General features: G+C 38.3%; 2 protein-coding genes across 3 annotated transcripts; both read right to left on the bottom strand.

The window, feature by feature from the left end:
• Positions 1 to 6,135: 6,135 nt before the first annotated feature.
• cdk5r2a (cyclin-dependent kinase 5, regulatory subunit 2a (p39)) lies at positions 6,136 to 7,963 on the bottom strand. The gene has a single exon (XM_051111727.1). The coding sequence runs from the start codon at positions 7,695 to 7,697 to the stop codon at positions 6,771 to 6,773; it is 927 nt and encodes a 308-aa protein (XP_050967684.1). The 5' UTR covers positions 7,698 to 7,963; the 3' UTR covers positions 6,136 to 6,770.
• On the bottom strand, positions 7,809 to 15,359 carry wnt6a (wingless-type MMTV integration site family, member 6a). Of its 2 annotated transcripts, none has more exons than XM_051111725.1 (4): positions 14,957 to 15,359; positions 14,351 to 14,571; positions 12,707 to 13,032; positions 7,809 to 10,662 (listed from the first exon to the last, which is right to left on the bottom strand). In XM_051111725.1, the coding sequence occupies exons 1-4, from the start codon at positions 15,031 to 15,033 to the stop codon at positions 10,201 to 10,203; spliced, it is 1,086 nt and encodes a 361-aa protein (XP_050967682.1). In that variant the 5' UTR covers positions 15,034 to 15,359; the 3' UTR covers positions 7,809 to 10,200. The 2 variants fall into 2 exon arrangements, with proteins under 2 accessions (XP_050967682.1, XP_050967683.1); XM_051111726.1 differs by having other exon boundaries at positions 12,707 to 12,996.
• Positions 15,360 to 18,171: the final 2,812 nt, after the last annotated feature.

Here is an 18,171-nt window from a genome sequence, read left to right as displayed (position 1 = left end):
GGGTCTTTCGGTATCAGTGATATCATCAATGTCACTTCAATTACTAAAGTAACTGATCTTTAAAAAGAACTCTTGTTTCAAGTCAGTCTTCTGATCCGTTTTTTATCCTCATTATGCTTGTATGAAATCATCAAAGCTGCATTGATGACTCCCCCTCTTTCACATTATCTAACCGTTGTGTGGGCGAGTTGTTTTTGTTGGAAGTCCTTGGCAAAGTTTCACGAATGTTGTGTCAGGGGACAAAAATTACTGTGAAAAAGCATTTGAATAATATAAATAACGTTGCCTCAATGTTTATTTTGCATGAACGCTTGTGTCATAACAATAACTTGTTAATAGAAGCTTAAATATACCTCTGTCAAAAGGAGGAAAGACAGCAATAGGTCTCAGCTCAGATTAATTCACCTTCATATATATATAGCAAGAATAATGGGTTATCTGAATAGTTTGAACAGATTTTGTTATTTCACATAATGGGCATCTATAATGGTTTAGAATTTTTTAGGTCTGTACTGTTCATTTTTAAAACTGTTTATGTCTTGGCCCACATGTTATTTTCATACTAAATGTAGATTATGTCTTCCACTTTTATCTGAGTGTCTCAGAGGGTCTAACTGCATGCACAGGGAGAATAAAGTAATCTCATAGCCAAGATTAGCCCATACCAATATAGCCTGCAGTACAGAAAGACATAAGCCCCCTCCTGAATAAGGTGTGACAAACAAACTATTGCTAATACTGTGCTGATGACCTAGAAACTGATATTAACTGATGGTTAACTGGGATGATACATGATATGTCAGCTGTGGGAGGGCAACTTATAGGTCTAATGTGCTATGTGGATTTATTAGGATGAGAATCAGAATTTTTCAGAATTCATCTTTGCCTATATTTGTTAGAAAGAAAAAGAGAGAGACAGTAAAAATAATCCTGACCTCTTTACAAAGTCAAAATAGAATAGGAACAAGGACATTTTGCTTGCAGTTGCTTATATACTATATTAATTATTTGATATGCTTCAGCTGTTATCATTGCATGCTTTGACTTTGATTAGGATGTGAGCCCTGTGACCTGCCTGCTGTTGGACAAAAGCTGAACAGCAATTTGCTGAGTATCATTGTACTATTTAATGTGTTTTTAGTTTTAATACTTTTTTTTTTTTTTTTTTTTTTTTTACTTTTAGCTTAATAAAATGTTCAGTAATTCTCTGCCAAAAACTGTAGCAGAAGTAATAACTTAAATATTTAATTAACAACAAAATGTAACACTATTGGTACATAAAGCACATATTAATGCCTTATTCTATCCACTTTTTTCTTCCCGAAAGAGTGGCATTGGCATTTGTAAATTTGATGGGTCTGGCTTCCAGTCTCATTTGCATCCAGCTTGATATTGCATATTGGTGTGTCTTATATTATTTTAATGTATTATCTTAATTATGAGCACATTGGTTTGTAGTGCCAATAGTTTTATCACAAGTTGTTATTCTTCTTATTCCATTTAGCGGCTAATGAACTGGAAGTCTCACCCACAGGCTTACTTTTGCGTTAAAGAATAACGTAGATATGACCATATTTTAGATCGCTTAATCCTATCCCATATCTAAACTTGACAGCTACCTTGCTGACGATTAATAAACAGTAAATTAATTTACTGAGGATAAAGTTATCATTGGGTTTGGTCAGTTACCAGTATGCATGGCCATACTGGTGATACTCAGATGTAAACAGCACTGATTGCATGATTAATACTCTATTGAATATGTTGTTCTGTTAATTCATGGTGTCTAAACCACGGAAAAAAAAATGTGTGGAGGCTGCTAAATCATATAGAGAAGTACGTAGTAAGCAGGTAAGGGTGCAATGTTTTGACAAACTAAAGTTAATAGGTGGTAAAGATACATACAAGCAGTATTAATTAAGATATTAGCCTAATATTTCACATACCTGACTGGAAATGATAAGAACAGACATGAATGTTGTCAAGATTCTTGCCCTGAAAAACCTGGTTCAGCCAACCACAAATGCCTTTTGTTCCTCAGTTGTTTGCACTCTTCTCCTTGATTTGTTATAATGTATTTCCCAGTCGGACTCAATTAGTACAGCTTAAAACATGACAATAATTGACCATTTTCAGCAGCAATAATCAGCAAAATAGGCGAGTTTTGAAGATAGTCTGCACTTACGTATGTGCGGCCATATTTGGCAAAACTCAGATGTAAACAACTGCATTGATCACACTGTTAATGTACTACTGAATATGTTGTTCTGCTAATTTATGCTGTCTAAACCACAGAAAAAAATGTGTAGCTTCTGAATCATATCCACAAGTTTCCGGGGGGCGCTACTGTAAAAAAAGAACGTGGGTACAACTTCCGGTTTTTGTTTGCTAATTAGCGAAGTGGCTAAGTGGTTTTTGGACCATTGTTTACTTTGTAAAGTTGCAAGCCTTTATAGGAGATGTCATTACGGTTCTTAGGGACAACATATGCTGTTTGACTTTGTGTCAACTACATTGTAAAAAACAATTTGCTGAGTCAACTTAAAATAATTTGTAACCTGGCTGCCTTAAAATTTTATGTTCAGCCAACTCAAAAAAAGCTTATTCAACTTGAAATGTTAAATTATAATAGGTGACAAGTTAGATATTTAAATTGAATCCACTTAAAATTTTAAGGCAGCTGTGTTACTTACCCATCTGTTAAGTTTAGCAAACACAAATATCTAAGTTGTTACATAGTACAACTTAACATTTCAAGTTGACTAAACTTATTTTAGTTGACTGAACTTAAAATTTTAAGGCAGCAGGGTAACAAATTATTTTAAGCTGACTCAACAAATTGTTTTTTATTTTTTTACAGTGTAGTAAAATGACATTTGAACCGAGACATCAGATGAAGCCTTGATTTGAGGCTTGTTAACGTAGAAATCCCTTTCGTAGAAGCCTCACTTTCTGTCCAGTCATGTGTGCGATTCACTTTGCATGTCGTAATGTTCGACCCCTAGATCTTACTTTGCCAGTACATTTTATTGGGACTTATTTAATAATTACATTTTTAAATACCCAGTCATACAAGTAATATGAAGAATGCAAATTATTTCAAGAAAATTAAATATCTGCCATATTGCTTTATTTTTTTTACTAACCACCAGATCGTGCTGTTTTCGAAACTCTTTGAATATTTTCCCGAAACAGAGAGATAAGTGTCGGCACTTCACGGGGCTTCATTTGCTCGTCACTCCTGTCAGCTCCCAACAGGCACTGGACTTCTATATAACGTCAGGTTGACGTTGGACATGATGTTGGACAGACGTTGCATTTTGGTTGAGAATGAAAATCGTGTTGACGTCAGTATTTGATGTCAGTTTGACGCTGACTTAATGTTGGATTTTGGTTACACAACCTAAAAACAACAAAATATCACAGTCAGCTAACATTGGTATTGGACATCAATTTAACGTTGACATTAAACGTTGAATTTACATTGAATTTTGGTCAGCCGATGTTGCAACTGAAATTTAACCAGATATCAGCGTCTTATGACGTTGTGTGCCTGCTGGGCTGTTGAATGAATGAGTGTCAGGTCCCGCTTGCTTACTCTGAACCGGAAGAGGCTCCCACTTTTGACGCAAGGCCTCATGGGGCGTAGGAAACTTGTGGATAGATAAGGACTTAGTAAGCAGGAAAGGGCGCAATATTTTGACAAAGTTAATAGGTGGTAAAGATAAGTAGGAGCAGTGTTAATTAAGATATTAGCCTAATATTTCACCTGGCTGACCGGAAATGATAAGAACTGTTGTTTGATACTTGCCCTGGAAATCCTGGTTCAGTTTGGCCAACCACACCTTTTGTTCCTCAGTTTTTTGCACTCTTCTCCTTCATTTGTTATAACTTTTGACAGTCTATAGTTACTTCAAATGTTTTTCCCGGTCCGAAAGATTAGTACAGCCCAAAACATGACAATAATCGACTATTTTCAGCAACAATCAGCTAAATTTGTTCCGTTCGGTTCAGCGGCATTGTTTACCTTCGGTGCCGCCAATTATGGCAGCTTGATGACGCGTCGTGAAAACAGTCTATAGTAAGAATTTGTCCCGGAACTGAAGTGTGACCAAATTAAATTTTTTATTAAACTTTTCATTTCTCTCTCTCTTTCTCTGACAAAACCTGTACCATAATCTACTTTACAGGTACAGAGTGTGGACTGCATCCGTTTATGTGTATTTCAGTAGAAACATGAATGGTTAAAGGAATCTGTCCAGTTAATCTCCCTCCCTCTCTTGTTGTCGTCCTTGCCTACCTTTTAAATTCAAAAGCCTATTAATCAGGCTTCTTTACATGTTGCCTAACATTCTCTGGGGACTAAACCCACATTCCCACTAAAGGTTTGACAGTCATCTCTGACAAAAATAGAAAGCCGAAAGAAATAGTGTAAATTATTAATCGTCCTTTCTGTGGTCCCTGGATCTGCTTCCCGCTGCTGGCGTTTCCACGGCAACCGCATTCCTACGGCTGCATCCGTCCGTGGTTGCTACGGCTCCGCCAGACAACAGTATACGCTTACATAAACGGCTTACTTAACAAGAATGATCCTCACATTGAAGGTTCATTCAGGAATAATGCTGGCTAATTCATGCTTGCTGGTGCATTTCTTCATTGCGCATCGCTTTTCCGGCTCTTATAGGCCATTAACATTCATGTCTGCAGCCCCTCCTGCTTCACTGTCAAGAACATCGATTGAATAGAAGGGGCATTTATGCACATAAATAATAATAGGTGACGTGTTACGTTTACAGGCGCTATATTGCAGGTGATAATTTAACTCTGGGGCGTCCGGTTTCGTATTTAAAGACAGCTGTTTTACGAGATAGCCATATTCGCGTTTCTCAGCCCACGCTCGATCTGGATCAGACCCTTTTACTAATATAGCCGTTGTCATAGAGACGGAGCGGAATGCGCCCGCAGAATTCCTATGGCCCGACATGCACGCGGCCGGTTCTGCAGCCTTCCGTCACAATGACACTTCTATCAGACTGCACCAAAATCCAGCCAATCAAATGTTCGAACTCCCGAACCACGTGTTTTATTCACAAATTCTGGGGGTTCTCTCGCTTCAAACCAGCTGCTTCTTACTCGCTCAATGACTCATGCACCCCCGAGGCCATTTTCACCACCATATAAGTCCTACTAGAATAGCACTTAAATATTATTAAAAATTAAACTGAATATAAATACTTAAATATTATTAAAAATTAAACTGAATATAAATATATATATATATATATATATATATATATATATATATATATATAAATCCCGACTTTTATCTGATTCTATTACAAAACTGATGATTTAATCACTGTGGTAATCAAATCATATGACGTCTGGAAGTCTAATGTTTTCGTTATGTGACAGCCAATTGAAAGACCAAGTAGGACATTGATTTTTAATTTACTGTAAACTCTGAAACGTGATATGTTAGAGTCGTGTCCAGGTTTGTAAGATAATCGACCAAGTTCAAGGTCCCCCCCATATTTAGTCATGGACTTAGTTTCCATAGATACATAACCCATATCTGTGTGGGCCTATTAATGAAACCAACGCAGTAACTGAAAGGCGCGTTTCAGCACCACGGCTAGCAACCAGCTATGAATAAAAAAAGGACCCGATACATATTTATACACAATATTTAGTCCCAAACGATTGATTATCCTAAATGTAGGTGTCTTTTGTCCGGAATTAACATAAAACGATTTTGCACAGCTATACATGAACGGAAAAGCCTCCGATGAGTCCAGGCACTGGATTTATGTTGTTACTGCGCTGCTTATCCGACTGATTATCTTCAAGCATATACGGTCATTGCACATGAATGACGTAGACATTTTCCCTACACTGTTGCTTGTTCTCGTGCATGATGTGAATTCAAATTTTACCAGTGGCTGAGTTTGTTAAAAATATTTAAAAGCAATTGCAGCCAGATTTCTATCTGCATGCACCGCCGCCGGGCAATGTCAGCAAAACCTTGATCATTTATGCTTAGATGAAAAACGCAGCAGAAAGGACACTTCAATCGCGAACCGATGATCCACTGTCCCCTTTTCATCATCACCAAAACAATAAAGAAGCGGCAGAGAGTCTGGGGGTATTTGTATTCATATATTTTCAAATATACAATATAAAACATTACGTTTTATACTATGACAATTGGCACATATGACTGTAGAGAATCGTTTTGTTGTAAAACAGTACATTCAACGTTCAGATAGATAGCATCAGGCGCCACAGGAGACAAGAGGAGAGTGTCTGTTGCAGGCCAGCACCCCGGACAGCTCAGCGTCGGTGACAACATCGTTTCTGAAACTAATAGAAAAATAAGACCCCAACACTGACGCACAAGCTAATAATTTACATCTCTCACTTTAGCTCGGCACCAGATAGCGTTGTTTTTTTCTTCATCTTCTTCTTCAAAAACCACAATGATGATACGAGTAGAATACTTTAAGCATGCATTAAGTAAACTATGAAGGACCCCCAGATCGCGCTCTTGACATTCACTGGGTCATGAAGGTTGTATTTTACACATGTATTAACGTAAACCCCCTCTCATGGAGGTGAGGCGAAATCCCCCTGTCCGTTTCCATAAACCAGCGATAGAGTGAAACACTCTTCACACCTTCAGCAGTCGGGCCTTACATTCATTTCACCCTTATAGGAAGGGTGTGGAGAGGTATCAGAGAGCTTCTCTCTCCCTTTGACACGAGCCAAACTTAGCGGTCCAGGTTATTATTCCACCTTCCGTTCGTATCGCTCGAGCCACCCTCGTTCTTGAGGTCTTGGAAGACCTCGGTGAAGAAATGCGGGTCGGAGTTGATCTGCAGCATTTTGGCACTCATTTTGTCAATGATCCGCAGGGAGCGCTCCCAGAACACCTCCTTGTTGGTCTCCACCAGGAAGGGCTTGAGAGGGTACGAGATCTCGTTGCCCATGTAAGAGTAAGCCAGGTACAGGCAGGTGAGAAAGGTGGCCTGCAGCTCGTACTCGCTGGAAATATCCTCGGTCACCGCCTCCCGGCAGAGCAGGTAGACGAACACCAAGTTGGCAGGAGTGATGAAACCCTGGTCTTGCCAGCCTTGGATGAGCAGCGATCGGTCAACGTTTCGGAACCACAGGATGATCTCGTTGGGACTCAGCTCTTTGAGTTTGTAACACCTCCTGCACATGAACTCGCTCAGGCAGCGAAGGAGCTCTCCTGTGGAGGCTTGCACGATGACTCGTCTGGGCGAGATGATGGAGCGGCTGCTCGGTTGTCGCTGGACCGACAGGAGCTGCTTTCCGTTCTGGGACGCATTCTGGGTTTGACTGGATCGAAGGCTTTTATCCGGTACTGTGGGGACTGGCACTGCAAGTGGCCCAGGCTTCGTCTTGCGCTCGGAGCCTGACTGAGACTTTTTAAGATTTTCGGTGTTCAGCTGGTCAACTGGGTTAGTGATCTGAGAAACGGGTGGGTTCGGGTTCACTTTCTTGGCACTCTTCTTCTTGGCCGAGGCAGCGACTAACCGCTTCCACGTCAGAGCCGATATTAGCACCGAATGGCGCTTGAGACTCTTCTCCGTCTTGCCGCTCGCTCCGTCCGTCTTCTCATCCAGAATCCCTCCTTTTCTGGACGTGGGGGAAATCGACAGCACCGTGCCCATCTTTTCCACTGGCGACCAACACCCACCGGCCCTTCGGAATGCGCTGTCTCGCCTTTCGTCCCGTTCAGTGCCTCGGGGAGGTGCGACTTCAGAGTCACAGGTTCACGTCCATTTATGTTTCGCGTGACCACTGGGTTACACAGTGGGGAAAACAGCTGTTGAACTGATTAGGTTACCGTACCTATGTGATAATCGATGCTCGCCTCAGTCACACACGCGCGCGCTCCGCCACTCCTTCTGCATCCCACTGCGCGCGCAGCCTCAGACAGCGGGAGCAATGGGCAGGACTTGTAATGTGTAGCCGGGCAAAAAAACTAAAGGTACAGACCTGTAAACCGGGATAAGCCTCCTCCGTCTGCCAATCCTGACGCGACGTGAAAGGACTGATGTCTGCGTTCACCAACCAGAGAAGCTTGAAACACATTTGCCCACATCTCTTAAATGAGTCTGTATATGGGTTAGACAGTCTCTTTCAGATGTCTATTTTTATACAAGGGGCTCAGAGAGTATTTATGGATTTTTCCCAACAATAGAAAACAGTGTATCTCATAATTACAGCTGTTCAACATGTCAGCTAGCGAGGTAGCTTACTAGATCTCTCTGACAAACACAGACATACAATAAATTCCCCAAATGTCTCATAGCTATGAAATTATTTCATTATTGACGATTATTGAAGTTTTTTTTTTTTTTTTTTACAAGAAAATACTATTTCACTCTTTCTATTTCAAAATGTCATGTTACTTGCCATTTTCAAAAACAATACACCAAATGTTTTAGTGTAAAATAGTAAAGGGAAATAGGTATACAATACAAATAACAAACAATTTTTCGTAATTGCGTATTTGTACTTATATTTCACAGTCAATTCGAAAAAAACAAAAACAAAATAAAAACAATGAGTTAAATTATTTATACTTTTTAAATAGGTATAACACAAATATATGTTTTTTTTTAAACCCTAGTGGATGCACTACAGATGCATCGCTTACAGTAGCCTATACGCTTTTGCAGCATTGAAGGGCTATGTGTATGCTCCACCTTGTGGACATTCATTTGTAGACAAACATAAAATAAAACACAAAAATTCTTACAACATCAGCACTGTGGAAAAAGCCCAATATTATCTTTGGAGTTGTTGTTACACTGTAAAAAGTGGCAAACCTGAAAATTTTACCTTAAAGTGATATTTCTTTTTTTTCCTGAAACTTTTGATTACTCTTTTTTTTTACAGTGAAGTTACTTAAATTTTAGTTTGATATAAATACCTGGTTGTCAATAAAATCAAGACATGTTCTCTTATTGTTTTACAAGATCTCTTTTTACTCTAATAAAACATATTGCATGTTTTATTTTCATACATGTAAACTGAAAAATGCAAGCAATCTTTTTCTATGTGAGTTTGTAGAAACATTTTAGAGCTTCAAATATTCAAATTTTAAAAAAGAAGGAAAAAATTATATTACTCTATGTCAAAATATTTATTTATTTCTACTTGATCCTACATTTAAATTTAGTGTTGTTCGTATATGTTATTATTTTTAGTTTATTTGCTAATTTAAGTAAATGTTTTGATTTGAAAAATAAAAGATAATAATTTAGATGTTGCCATATGAGCCATATTTTTCGGTTACCATTATTTTCCAGTGTATATATCATACTATTTGTAACAAATCTCTGCATTTAATAAAAAGCATGTGTATGTACATAATGGACAAATAATTTAGAATTAGACCAACAAATGTTCTAATCAGTGAGGTTCTGACTACATATTCCGGTTTGCAAGGCAACTGTCAGTCAGGATTTCAGCACCTTGGACAGTACTGACAATGGATGATTTTCAGATACCACATAAATGGCCATAAGCCAAAGGTATTGAACTGGTCTGAATCTGTTAGAGGATGTTTTCATCTAAAATTTCTCAAGCTCATTGCTCTATTTCCAGATTTTTAGTGTTCTGAGAAAATCAGAGAAAATTTATTTTCTTAACACACTAATTTCTCTTAATAAAAGACCAGTAGGTGGCAGTAAGATGAATGTTTATTTTTGAAAGCAGCCATAAAACTCCAGACTCCCACCCAATGTTGCCAAGTCCACTTATTAAAATCAACTTGCAAATCAAGTTGCTTATGGATTTATGCAGTCACAGATTGTATTATTTGGGGGGTGAGGGATTATTTCCAGAATACAGTTCCGTATTTGGGCTTGTTAGTGGTTGAAACTGATAGTTTGAATGAGTGCCACGTCACTTATTTTATATTTGTTTTTGTTCAGACCATGTCGCTTATTTCTCTTGCAAAACCTGGCAACACTACTCCCACCTGACTTACAGATATTGCTCAGTCTTGTGGACCATCAACATCAAATTTATCAGAGCGATAAGATGGTAAGTCACTGCTTAATTCTGCATAGAGGACACTCCTAGCAAAAAACAAATGTGCCCTTCCAGCTCAAACACATCTACTACAGATGAAGTTCTGTTTTTTATCTTCTTGAGTGGACTTCACAAGCAAAGGCTGACGTCCTTTTTAATAGAACATGTCTGGCACTGAACCTCACAGCACCAGTGAAACTGACACTGACAGTTTTCCTCATATTCCAGTGTGTAGTCTGCAAAACCTTTGCCGCAGCACAGGCTGTCACAGCCTCCCGGCCCTGTCTCTGTGATGTTACACACACGACCCTGTGTGCCTTCTGTACCCGTCCTTTGATTGGCCTGACAGAAGTCAGGTGACTCAGCTGAATAGATGAGGACATTAGCATCCAGGGGAGGGGTATCTGGATCGATGGGGACTAGCGATTTACCATCATTCCCACCCATCACGCGGACGGCCCTATGGAAACTCTGCATGAGGTAATCACCAACCTGACGGAAGAGAGGCATCTTCCTCCAGCAGCTGCGAAGAGTGCAGGAACCAGAAAGGCCATGGCATTTACACTCTGTCCGCATTTGTATCCGTATGGCCTGTATGCACATAAAACAAGAGAGAGATGTAAGAAAAGAGACGATGCAGTTCATCCAGTGTGTTAAATTAAGAGCAAATTTCAGCTGTAAAGCAGCTCTACAAAAAGACAATTTTCAAAAAAAAAATTAAAACAAAAAAAATAATTACACACTGAAAAGAGTGAAAAAACAATGTCATTTATTTAAAGGAGACCACTTCCAAAACAAGGATTCACATATAATGTACTCACCCACTTGGCATCCAAGATGTTCATGTCTTTCTTTCTTCAGTTGTAAAGAAATTGTGTTTTTTGAGGAAAACATTTCAGCATTTTTCTCCATATAATGGACTGATACGGTGCCCCGATTTTGAACTTCCAAAATGCAGTTTAAATGCGGCTTCAAACGATCCCAAATGTGATTGTAAACAATCAAGAAGGGTCTTATCTAGCTTAACGATCTGTCATTTTCATTAAAAAAAATATACAATTTGCATACTTTTTAATCTCAAAAGCTCGTCTTGCCTTGCTCTCCCTGAACTCTGTGTATTCTGCCTCAAGACAGCTAGGATATGTTGAAAAACTCCAATCGTATTTTCTCCCTAAACTTCAAAAATCATTTCAAAATCATCCTACAGTGCTGCAGAAGTACCGACCCAGTCTTTGCAAAGTGAACAAGCAAAGAAGATCAAACACCTTTAACAAAAAAGGTAAAACAGTGATATAGGACGATTTTGAAGTTGAGGGAGAACATGAGATGGGAATTTTTCGACAGACCTTAATTGTCATGAACCAGAAAAAAACAGCCCAGGCAAAGTAAGACAAGACAAGTGTTTAACATTAAAAAAAAATATCAATTGTATTTTTTAAATGAAAATAACTGATCGCTTCTGACCCTTCTTCCTCGGCTGGGATCGTTCACAACCGCATTTGGGAACGTTTGAAGCCGCATTTAAACTGCATTTTGGAAGTTCAAACTCGGGGCACCATAGAAGTCCATTATATGGAGAAAAATGCTGAAATGTTTTCCTCAAAAAACATAATTTCTTTACGACTGAAGAAAGAAAGACATGAACATCTTGGATGACAAGGGGGTGAGTAGTTATATGTGAATCTTTATTTTGGAAGTGACTTCTCCTTTAAAGTTTTTTTATGTTGGTCTAATCAAAAATGTCCTGATAATTTACTCAACCCATGTCATCTAAGATGTTCATGTCTTTCTTTCTTTACTCGAAAAGAAATTATATTTTCTGAGGAAAACATTACGGATTGTCCTCCATATAGTGGACTTCAATGGTGGCCAGGGGGTTGAAGGACAGTTTTGCCAACTCCGTGGGTTTCCCGTGGATTTGGGCAACTTTAACGTTGTTGCTGCGGGTTGTTTTTGATGCCGGAGAGTTGAAGCAACCCCAATAACAGCATATTTAGCCCCTGAAATACAAATTTACCAGGGGAACCCGAAAAAAACATGTATTTTATCTCCCGGAGTGCGTTGTTGTGAAAACCTGGCAACCATGTTGAAGGTCCAAAGTGAAGCTTCAGTGCTTTACAAAAAAAGGTAAAACAATGATGTCGGGCAGTTTTGAAGAGAAAATGAACAAAAAAACACAGACAAAGAACTAACCACACATGACCTTTTCAACGTGATTACGTTATGTGTGAGGTTGCAGATGTGCATTGCAAAGCTAGTGCAAGATGAGGATTTGTGGTTAAAAATCTTTTTTTAATAAAATGACCAATCGTTTCGCTAGACAAGACCCTTATTCTTTGACTGGGATGGTGTAGATCTCTTTAAAATGTCACTGACACGTCAATTTGGACCTTCAACTTGCTGATCCCCATTGAAGTTCAATATATGGAGAAAAATCCTGGAATGTTTTCCACAAACATTTCTTTGCAACTGAAGAAAGAAAGACATGAACATCTTGGATGACATGGAGGTGATATAATTATCAAGTATTTTTAGTTCTGGAAGTGAGCTAATCCTTTAAGGTCTTTTGAATAATGTCCCAATGTACAATGATATCCTTCTGTGTTCCAAGCCAAATCCAGAAACATAAACGTACCAATCTTCCTGCCTCGTTGTTGTGCAGGTCAATAAGGGTCCTGATGTCATTCTTGCCTTTTCGCTGCCTGATGTCCATGAACTGACGAGACTTCTCGTAACCAAAGTCCACATCATCTCCGCAGCCCCCCCATTCCCAGCGCCCAGCTTGGACAAGTGAAGCCTGGATGAGCACCTGCTCTGCTGGGGAGTCATGGTAAGTTTCAGAGGAGCTCTGAAGGGTCACACAGCCGCACTGTGGCAGCGCTCCCTGGCTGCAGGCTTGTGTCACTGCATACAGCACCCCAGCAGCTGTGATAGCATACACAAATGCAGTTTCCCGGATATCTAGAGAACAGTTCAAGAACCTTAACTCAACAGGGAAAAATATACAATTTGTATAAATACAAAACCTTATATTTTGTCTCATGACCATCTAAAAAAAAGTGCATTATGTCATGCGGATCATCTCATGGTATGTGTTTGATTAGGATCTTTATCGAAACTCTTGTTTCAGGACAACACCCCATCCCACATCTTAGATCACTTAAATATCTAAGGAATTGCCACATTAACAATAACTCATTTGGAGATTCGCATTCCTTACACATCTCCGTTGTCTAGACCTGCCTCAATACACCTAGACCTGCCAAAAAAGCATTCTTCCCTTTGGTGTAAAGGATCCTTCCAAGACACACTCACTCTTGGTATCATATTAACATGTACACATAAACTGCCATATTTTAGCAATTGACATGTCATGTTTGGATTAAAAAGAATGCAGTCATAACAAATGAAATGTCTTTTATTGGCAAGAAGCCTCATCTCAGACTCACACACATACACTACAAGGTATAATCTACTAACAAAATCACAAGCTCTACTTCTTGTTACTTTGTATGTTATGCCACATAGTCAAACTGACATAGCACAATTATGCCCTCTAATGGTCATACAGCTCACTACATAGTGTTAATGAAAGCCTTCATTAAAGAGAAAGTTCATTTGAAAATCTAAATTCTGTCCTCAAGTCATTTATTCACCCTCAAGTTGTTCCAAACCTGTATGAGTTTCTTTCTTCTGTTAAACACAAAAGAAAATATTTTGAAGAATGTTGGTAACCAAACAGTTGTAGGTTTCCATAGTATTTCTCATAGTATCTTATTTTGTGCTAAACAAAACCAAATTAACAAATACATTTCATTGCAAAAAAAAAAAAAAAAAAAAAACAAAAAAAAAAAAACAGAATACCTTTCAGATATACAAACATGCCATACAGAATGCTGACTGAGCAGCAAGTTATATGCACAAGAAAACATTCTGACATGTCAAAAAGTATTAAATTACAACAACAAAAACAGTGTTTTTCTGGAAATAAACAGATCTGACTACTTGGAAATTTTCTGTATTTTGGTCTAAACTGCATTTTCAACTCAGTGGAGATTTTGCAATGATATTCTGGCAAATGGTGACTCACAGTGATGTTTCAAAATATAGGAATTCCTATTATGCAGATGATAAATAAAAAGAGAGGCCAAATGAAGCTGATGTTTTGCTGACATGGTTATTGTTATTCTGATTGTTAAGAAGGCTATATTTATTTCATCTTCATTCAGAAGTTTTGATTGTATAAATAAACATAAGGAGCTTTTGTATTGTTTCTCACCTTGTTGCAGGATCTTGGCCAGGTTTCTGCTTTGGCTGGTGCAGTTCCAGCGACGGCTGTGGAACTGATGTTGGCATTCTCGCATGCCCAACCGGGAACCTTTCGCCACTTCTTGAATTATCTCAGGCTGAGACTGACACATGTCGGCATGTCTGCCTACCAACGTTCTAGTTCTACGACAGATACTATTGGGATCCATTACTAAGGGGTTGCCATCCACCCTGGTGCAAAAGAAATAGGTATATACAAGTAAATACATTTCCACACAAAGACACAAAAGACATGTTTTCAACATCTATCTATTTCTTACTCTTTCCTTTTTCTTTCTTCCCCTCTTATTTCATCCTTAAAGTCTTGACCCTCCCTCTTAAAGTTACTTGCCATGAACAAACCAGTTTTTTTCAAATCTGTCCTTGCCTCTTGTTATTTAAAAAGGCCTGTTGAACCTAAATGGAAAGTAATAAAATTCCTATGTTTGTTTGTGTAATCACCTTTACCTTTTTGACTCAAAACAGTTTTAGCAGCAATGCTGCATTATTTTTCAGAGAAGCTTATTTGTGCAGCTCAATAGAAAGAATATTATCAGGCAGGAATAAAACCGCTTACCTTCGTTGCAGAGGTGTGAGGGTCGTATTGAGGGCGATAAGGAACAAGAGGACGTTCTTTTGCATTGAGAGCATCATCCAGGGATTTACATCCACAAACGGGTCAAATCTACCTGAAACTGTCCCACCGATGTGCCCGCGTTTTGCCGGTGAATCTTTGTATAGGCATCATATCCAGCAATAATCAAGAACAGCATAAAATTCAAAAGCACCGCTGAGTAAAAGTACGTGAAGACCCCAAGATGCGCAACAAAAGTACGGGCACTAGGACAAATGAATCATTGCTGCTTTTAACTCGATCCAAAAAAATATCCCATTCCTTTAGTGAGACCAAACAACTGGCATGAAATAAGCATGTTTTCCGAGAGCGTTCACTGAGTAAAACCCCTGCGACTCACTTCTGAACAGCGCGCCTATCGTATCTTATTAACATCTATTGGCACGCGCGCATTCCACCTCTGTTGACGTAGCGTCAGAAAAATCCCTGTCAAGTCAAAAAGTTCAGGAGTTTGTAAACAAACGGCACAGAAACCCTACATAACACGCGTTTAGTTGATGTAAACCCGCACAGCCCTTATTTGTTTTGGAAACAGAAATAATTCCCATGGATTTATGTCAACCAGAAAACTCGTCTCGTTTTGTTTTCGTTTTATTTCTCGTTTTCATCAGGCCTTAAATTTAAATTAGTGTTATGATGTCCAGCTGTCGTTTTTGATATGTTTTTCATAAAGTGTTCTCCTGCCTGTGTTGACCTTGGCAGTCCTCTTGGCCCCTACAGCTATATCAGTATCCTGTGTTATCAGCCAGAATTAGTCTGTTTGAGCATTTTCGAGCCAAACAGAATAAATTTCAAATGTCCATGCCAAACCTTCCCATCAAATTTCAGGACTAGAGAAAAACTTAAATTGACTTTATGCTTTATCATCTTCTTGTTTAGAATATCAAACTTTGATAAAACAAGTGCTCTAATCTTTCTCTCAGGACAGTCTTGGGGTAGATTGGGAAGCCTTTTATGGCCATTTATATTTTTCTTGCATCTGCCTCTTTTTTTTTTGCAAGATGACAGCGCCGTTATTATTTGTACTTGTAGTACTTGAATTAATCAGTTGGCAGACATTTAGTTTGATACGCCACACACACAAAACATGGAAAGGGACACTTAATTTTAGAAATTCATAGTAGTTATACTAAAAAAAGAATTCTTAGAACTCCATGCTATTTCTAAACTTTCTACGTATATTTATATTTTAATTTATTTTAATACTGAATACTGATACAATATTTTTAAATTGAATTAGCATGAAAAAGCACAGAAAGGAAAAAAACTAAAACTGAATGTGCATGCATGCATTCTCCAAAACACTTGCTGTATGCTGACCTAGTGGCAAAAATGTCTGGGAATTTGATTTGAATATAGTAAAAGTTCAACCAAAAATTTACATTTTCTGCAAATTTACTCACTCTCAGGTCATCCAAAATGTAGATTAAAAAATAAATTGAACAGATTTGGAGAAATTTTGCATCACATCATTTGTTCAGCAGTGGATCCTCTGCAGTGAATGGGTGCCGTCAAAATAAGGGTTCAAACAGCTGATAAAAACATCACATATAAAAAGCAATATTATGAATAAAACTCTTATTTTGGCAAAAAGCAATGGTTTGAGGTTAAAAACATTTTGATGAATTTCTTACAAACATGCAGCTTTTTGATTGACCAGATGTTAAATGATGGATTGGAGACGTGTGGATTGCTTGTGTATTGTATTGTTTTTATCAGCTGTTTGAACTCTCATTCTGACGGCACCCATTCACTGCAGAGGATCCATTGGTGAGCAAGTGATGTAACGCTAAATTTGTCCAAATCAGTTTTAATGAAGAAACAAACTTGTCTACATCTGGGATGATCTGAGGGTGAGCAATTTTTCAGCAACTTTTAATTTTTAGGTGAACTGTTTCTTTAAAAAGTGTGTAATATCAAGAACAAGTTTACAATGATCTATTTTCTAATTTTGAACATAGCACTTACTATCAGTGAAAGTTATATGAGTAGAATGTTCTAGAGGTGAACAGCGGCCTTTGTTTATGCATTTCTTGTTCATGAATTCATGCGCATTTATGCTAAATCACTTTTACTTCCAATTAAATAAATATAGCCTATAATCTTCTGTACTACATATAAAGGTAATTGGATACAGTTTGCTCTTGGTAAGTATCAGGACGGAAACCCATAATAAAAGGCTCTGTATCAATATGGCTTTTCAGAGTCCTGCAAATAACACTGGGTGCCTTGAAGAGGCAGAAGCCTCTGCGATCATGTGATCTGGGCTTTCCGAGGGAGGTGGTGGCATAGTGACATTATTTAGTAAACTCTGCCATACATTCCTTGCGTTTATCCCAGAGACAGTAAACAGCCTCAGTGTTCAGATGAAAACTGCGAGCTGTGAATGAACAATGCCTGGCTCAGGGCCCCATACACTATGATGGCTTACTGTGAATACCACAACTGTGGGCCTGGACAATCATCTCCATCCACTCGGAAAGGTCTTTGACCTTCAAATCTAGTCCTATGGTTTTATTCATGGTACTTTCTTCGGCTGAACAAGTGGACATTTGGGGGAAAACGAATAAAACAGTTTCATAAAGCATCTTTGGTGTCATATAGTTTTTGAACTCGTTCGCTGCACCTCACAGTGGAATCTACATATTGTATTTCATATATGATCTTGTATAATATGGAACATGAAAATGAAGAAATGCAAGTTCTAAATAATTTCTATTTTTTCTCTCAGCATGTGTCTGTATTCACATTGTGCTTTAAAACAATGTTGTAGCACATCCTACTTCTAAATGTTATAGGGCTATTTGAGGGCACTCAATTTAACGAATTACTGCCACCTAGTGGAAGAATAAAACCACTACATGTTTCAGTGAATAGTTCTGTTGTATTTGTCCCTCTTTAACATTGTCTGATGAAGTTAGCTTCAGCTAACATGTTTTTGAGAGCCTAACACTATTGAAAAGTAAGGCACTTTTTAAAATTACAAAGCTGGTAAATACACACAATCACATCAAATATATAATATTTCCAAAAGCGTTACGTTGTTTCCTACGAAAGGCACTTTAAAAACAATAACCATTATACTCACAAACTAATAATTACCCTAGGGAGAACAGTTCATGCTCCACTTCATCTGCAGAAAGTAAAACCGTAACAAA

This window comes from Labeo rohita, chromosome 6 (genome assembly GCF_022985175.1).
Source record: "Labeo rohita strain BAU-BD-2019 chromosome 6, IGBB_LRoh.1.0, whole genome shotgun sequence".
NCBI classification, from domain to species: Eukaryota; Metazoa; Chordata; class Actinopteri; order Cypriniformes; family Cyprinidae; genus Labeo; species Labeo rohita.
Note: the sequence above shows the minus strand (reverse complement) of the source record. Positions and strands in the feature narration are given on the sequence as shown.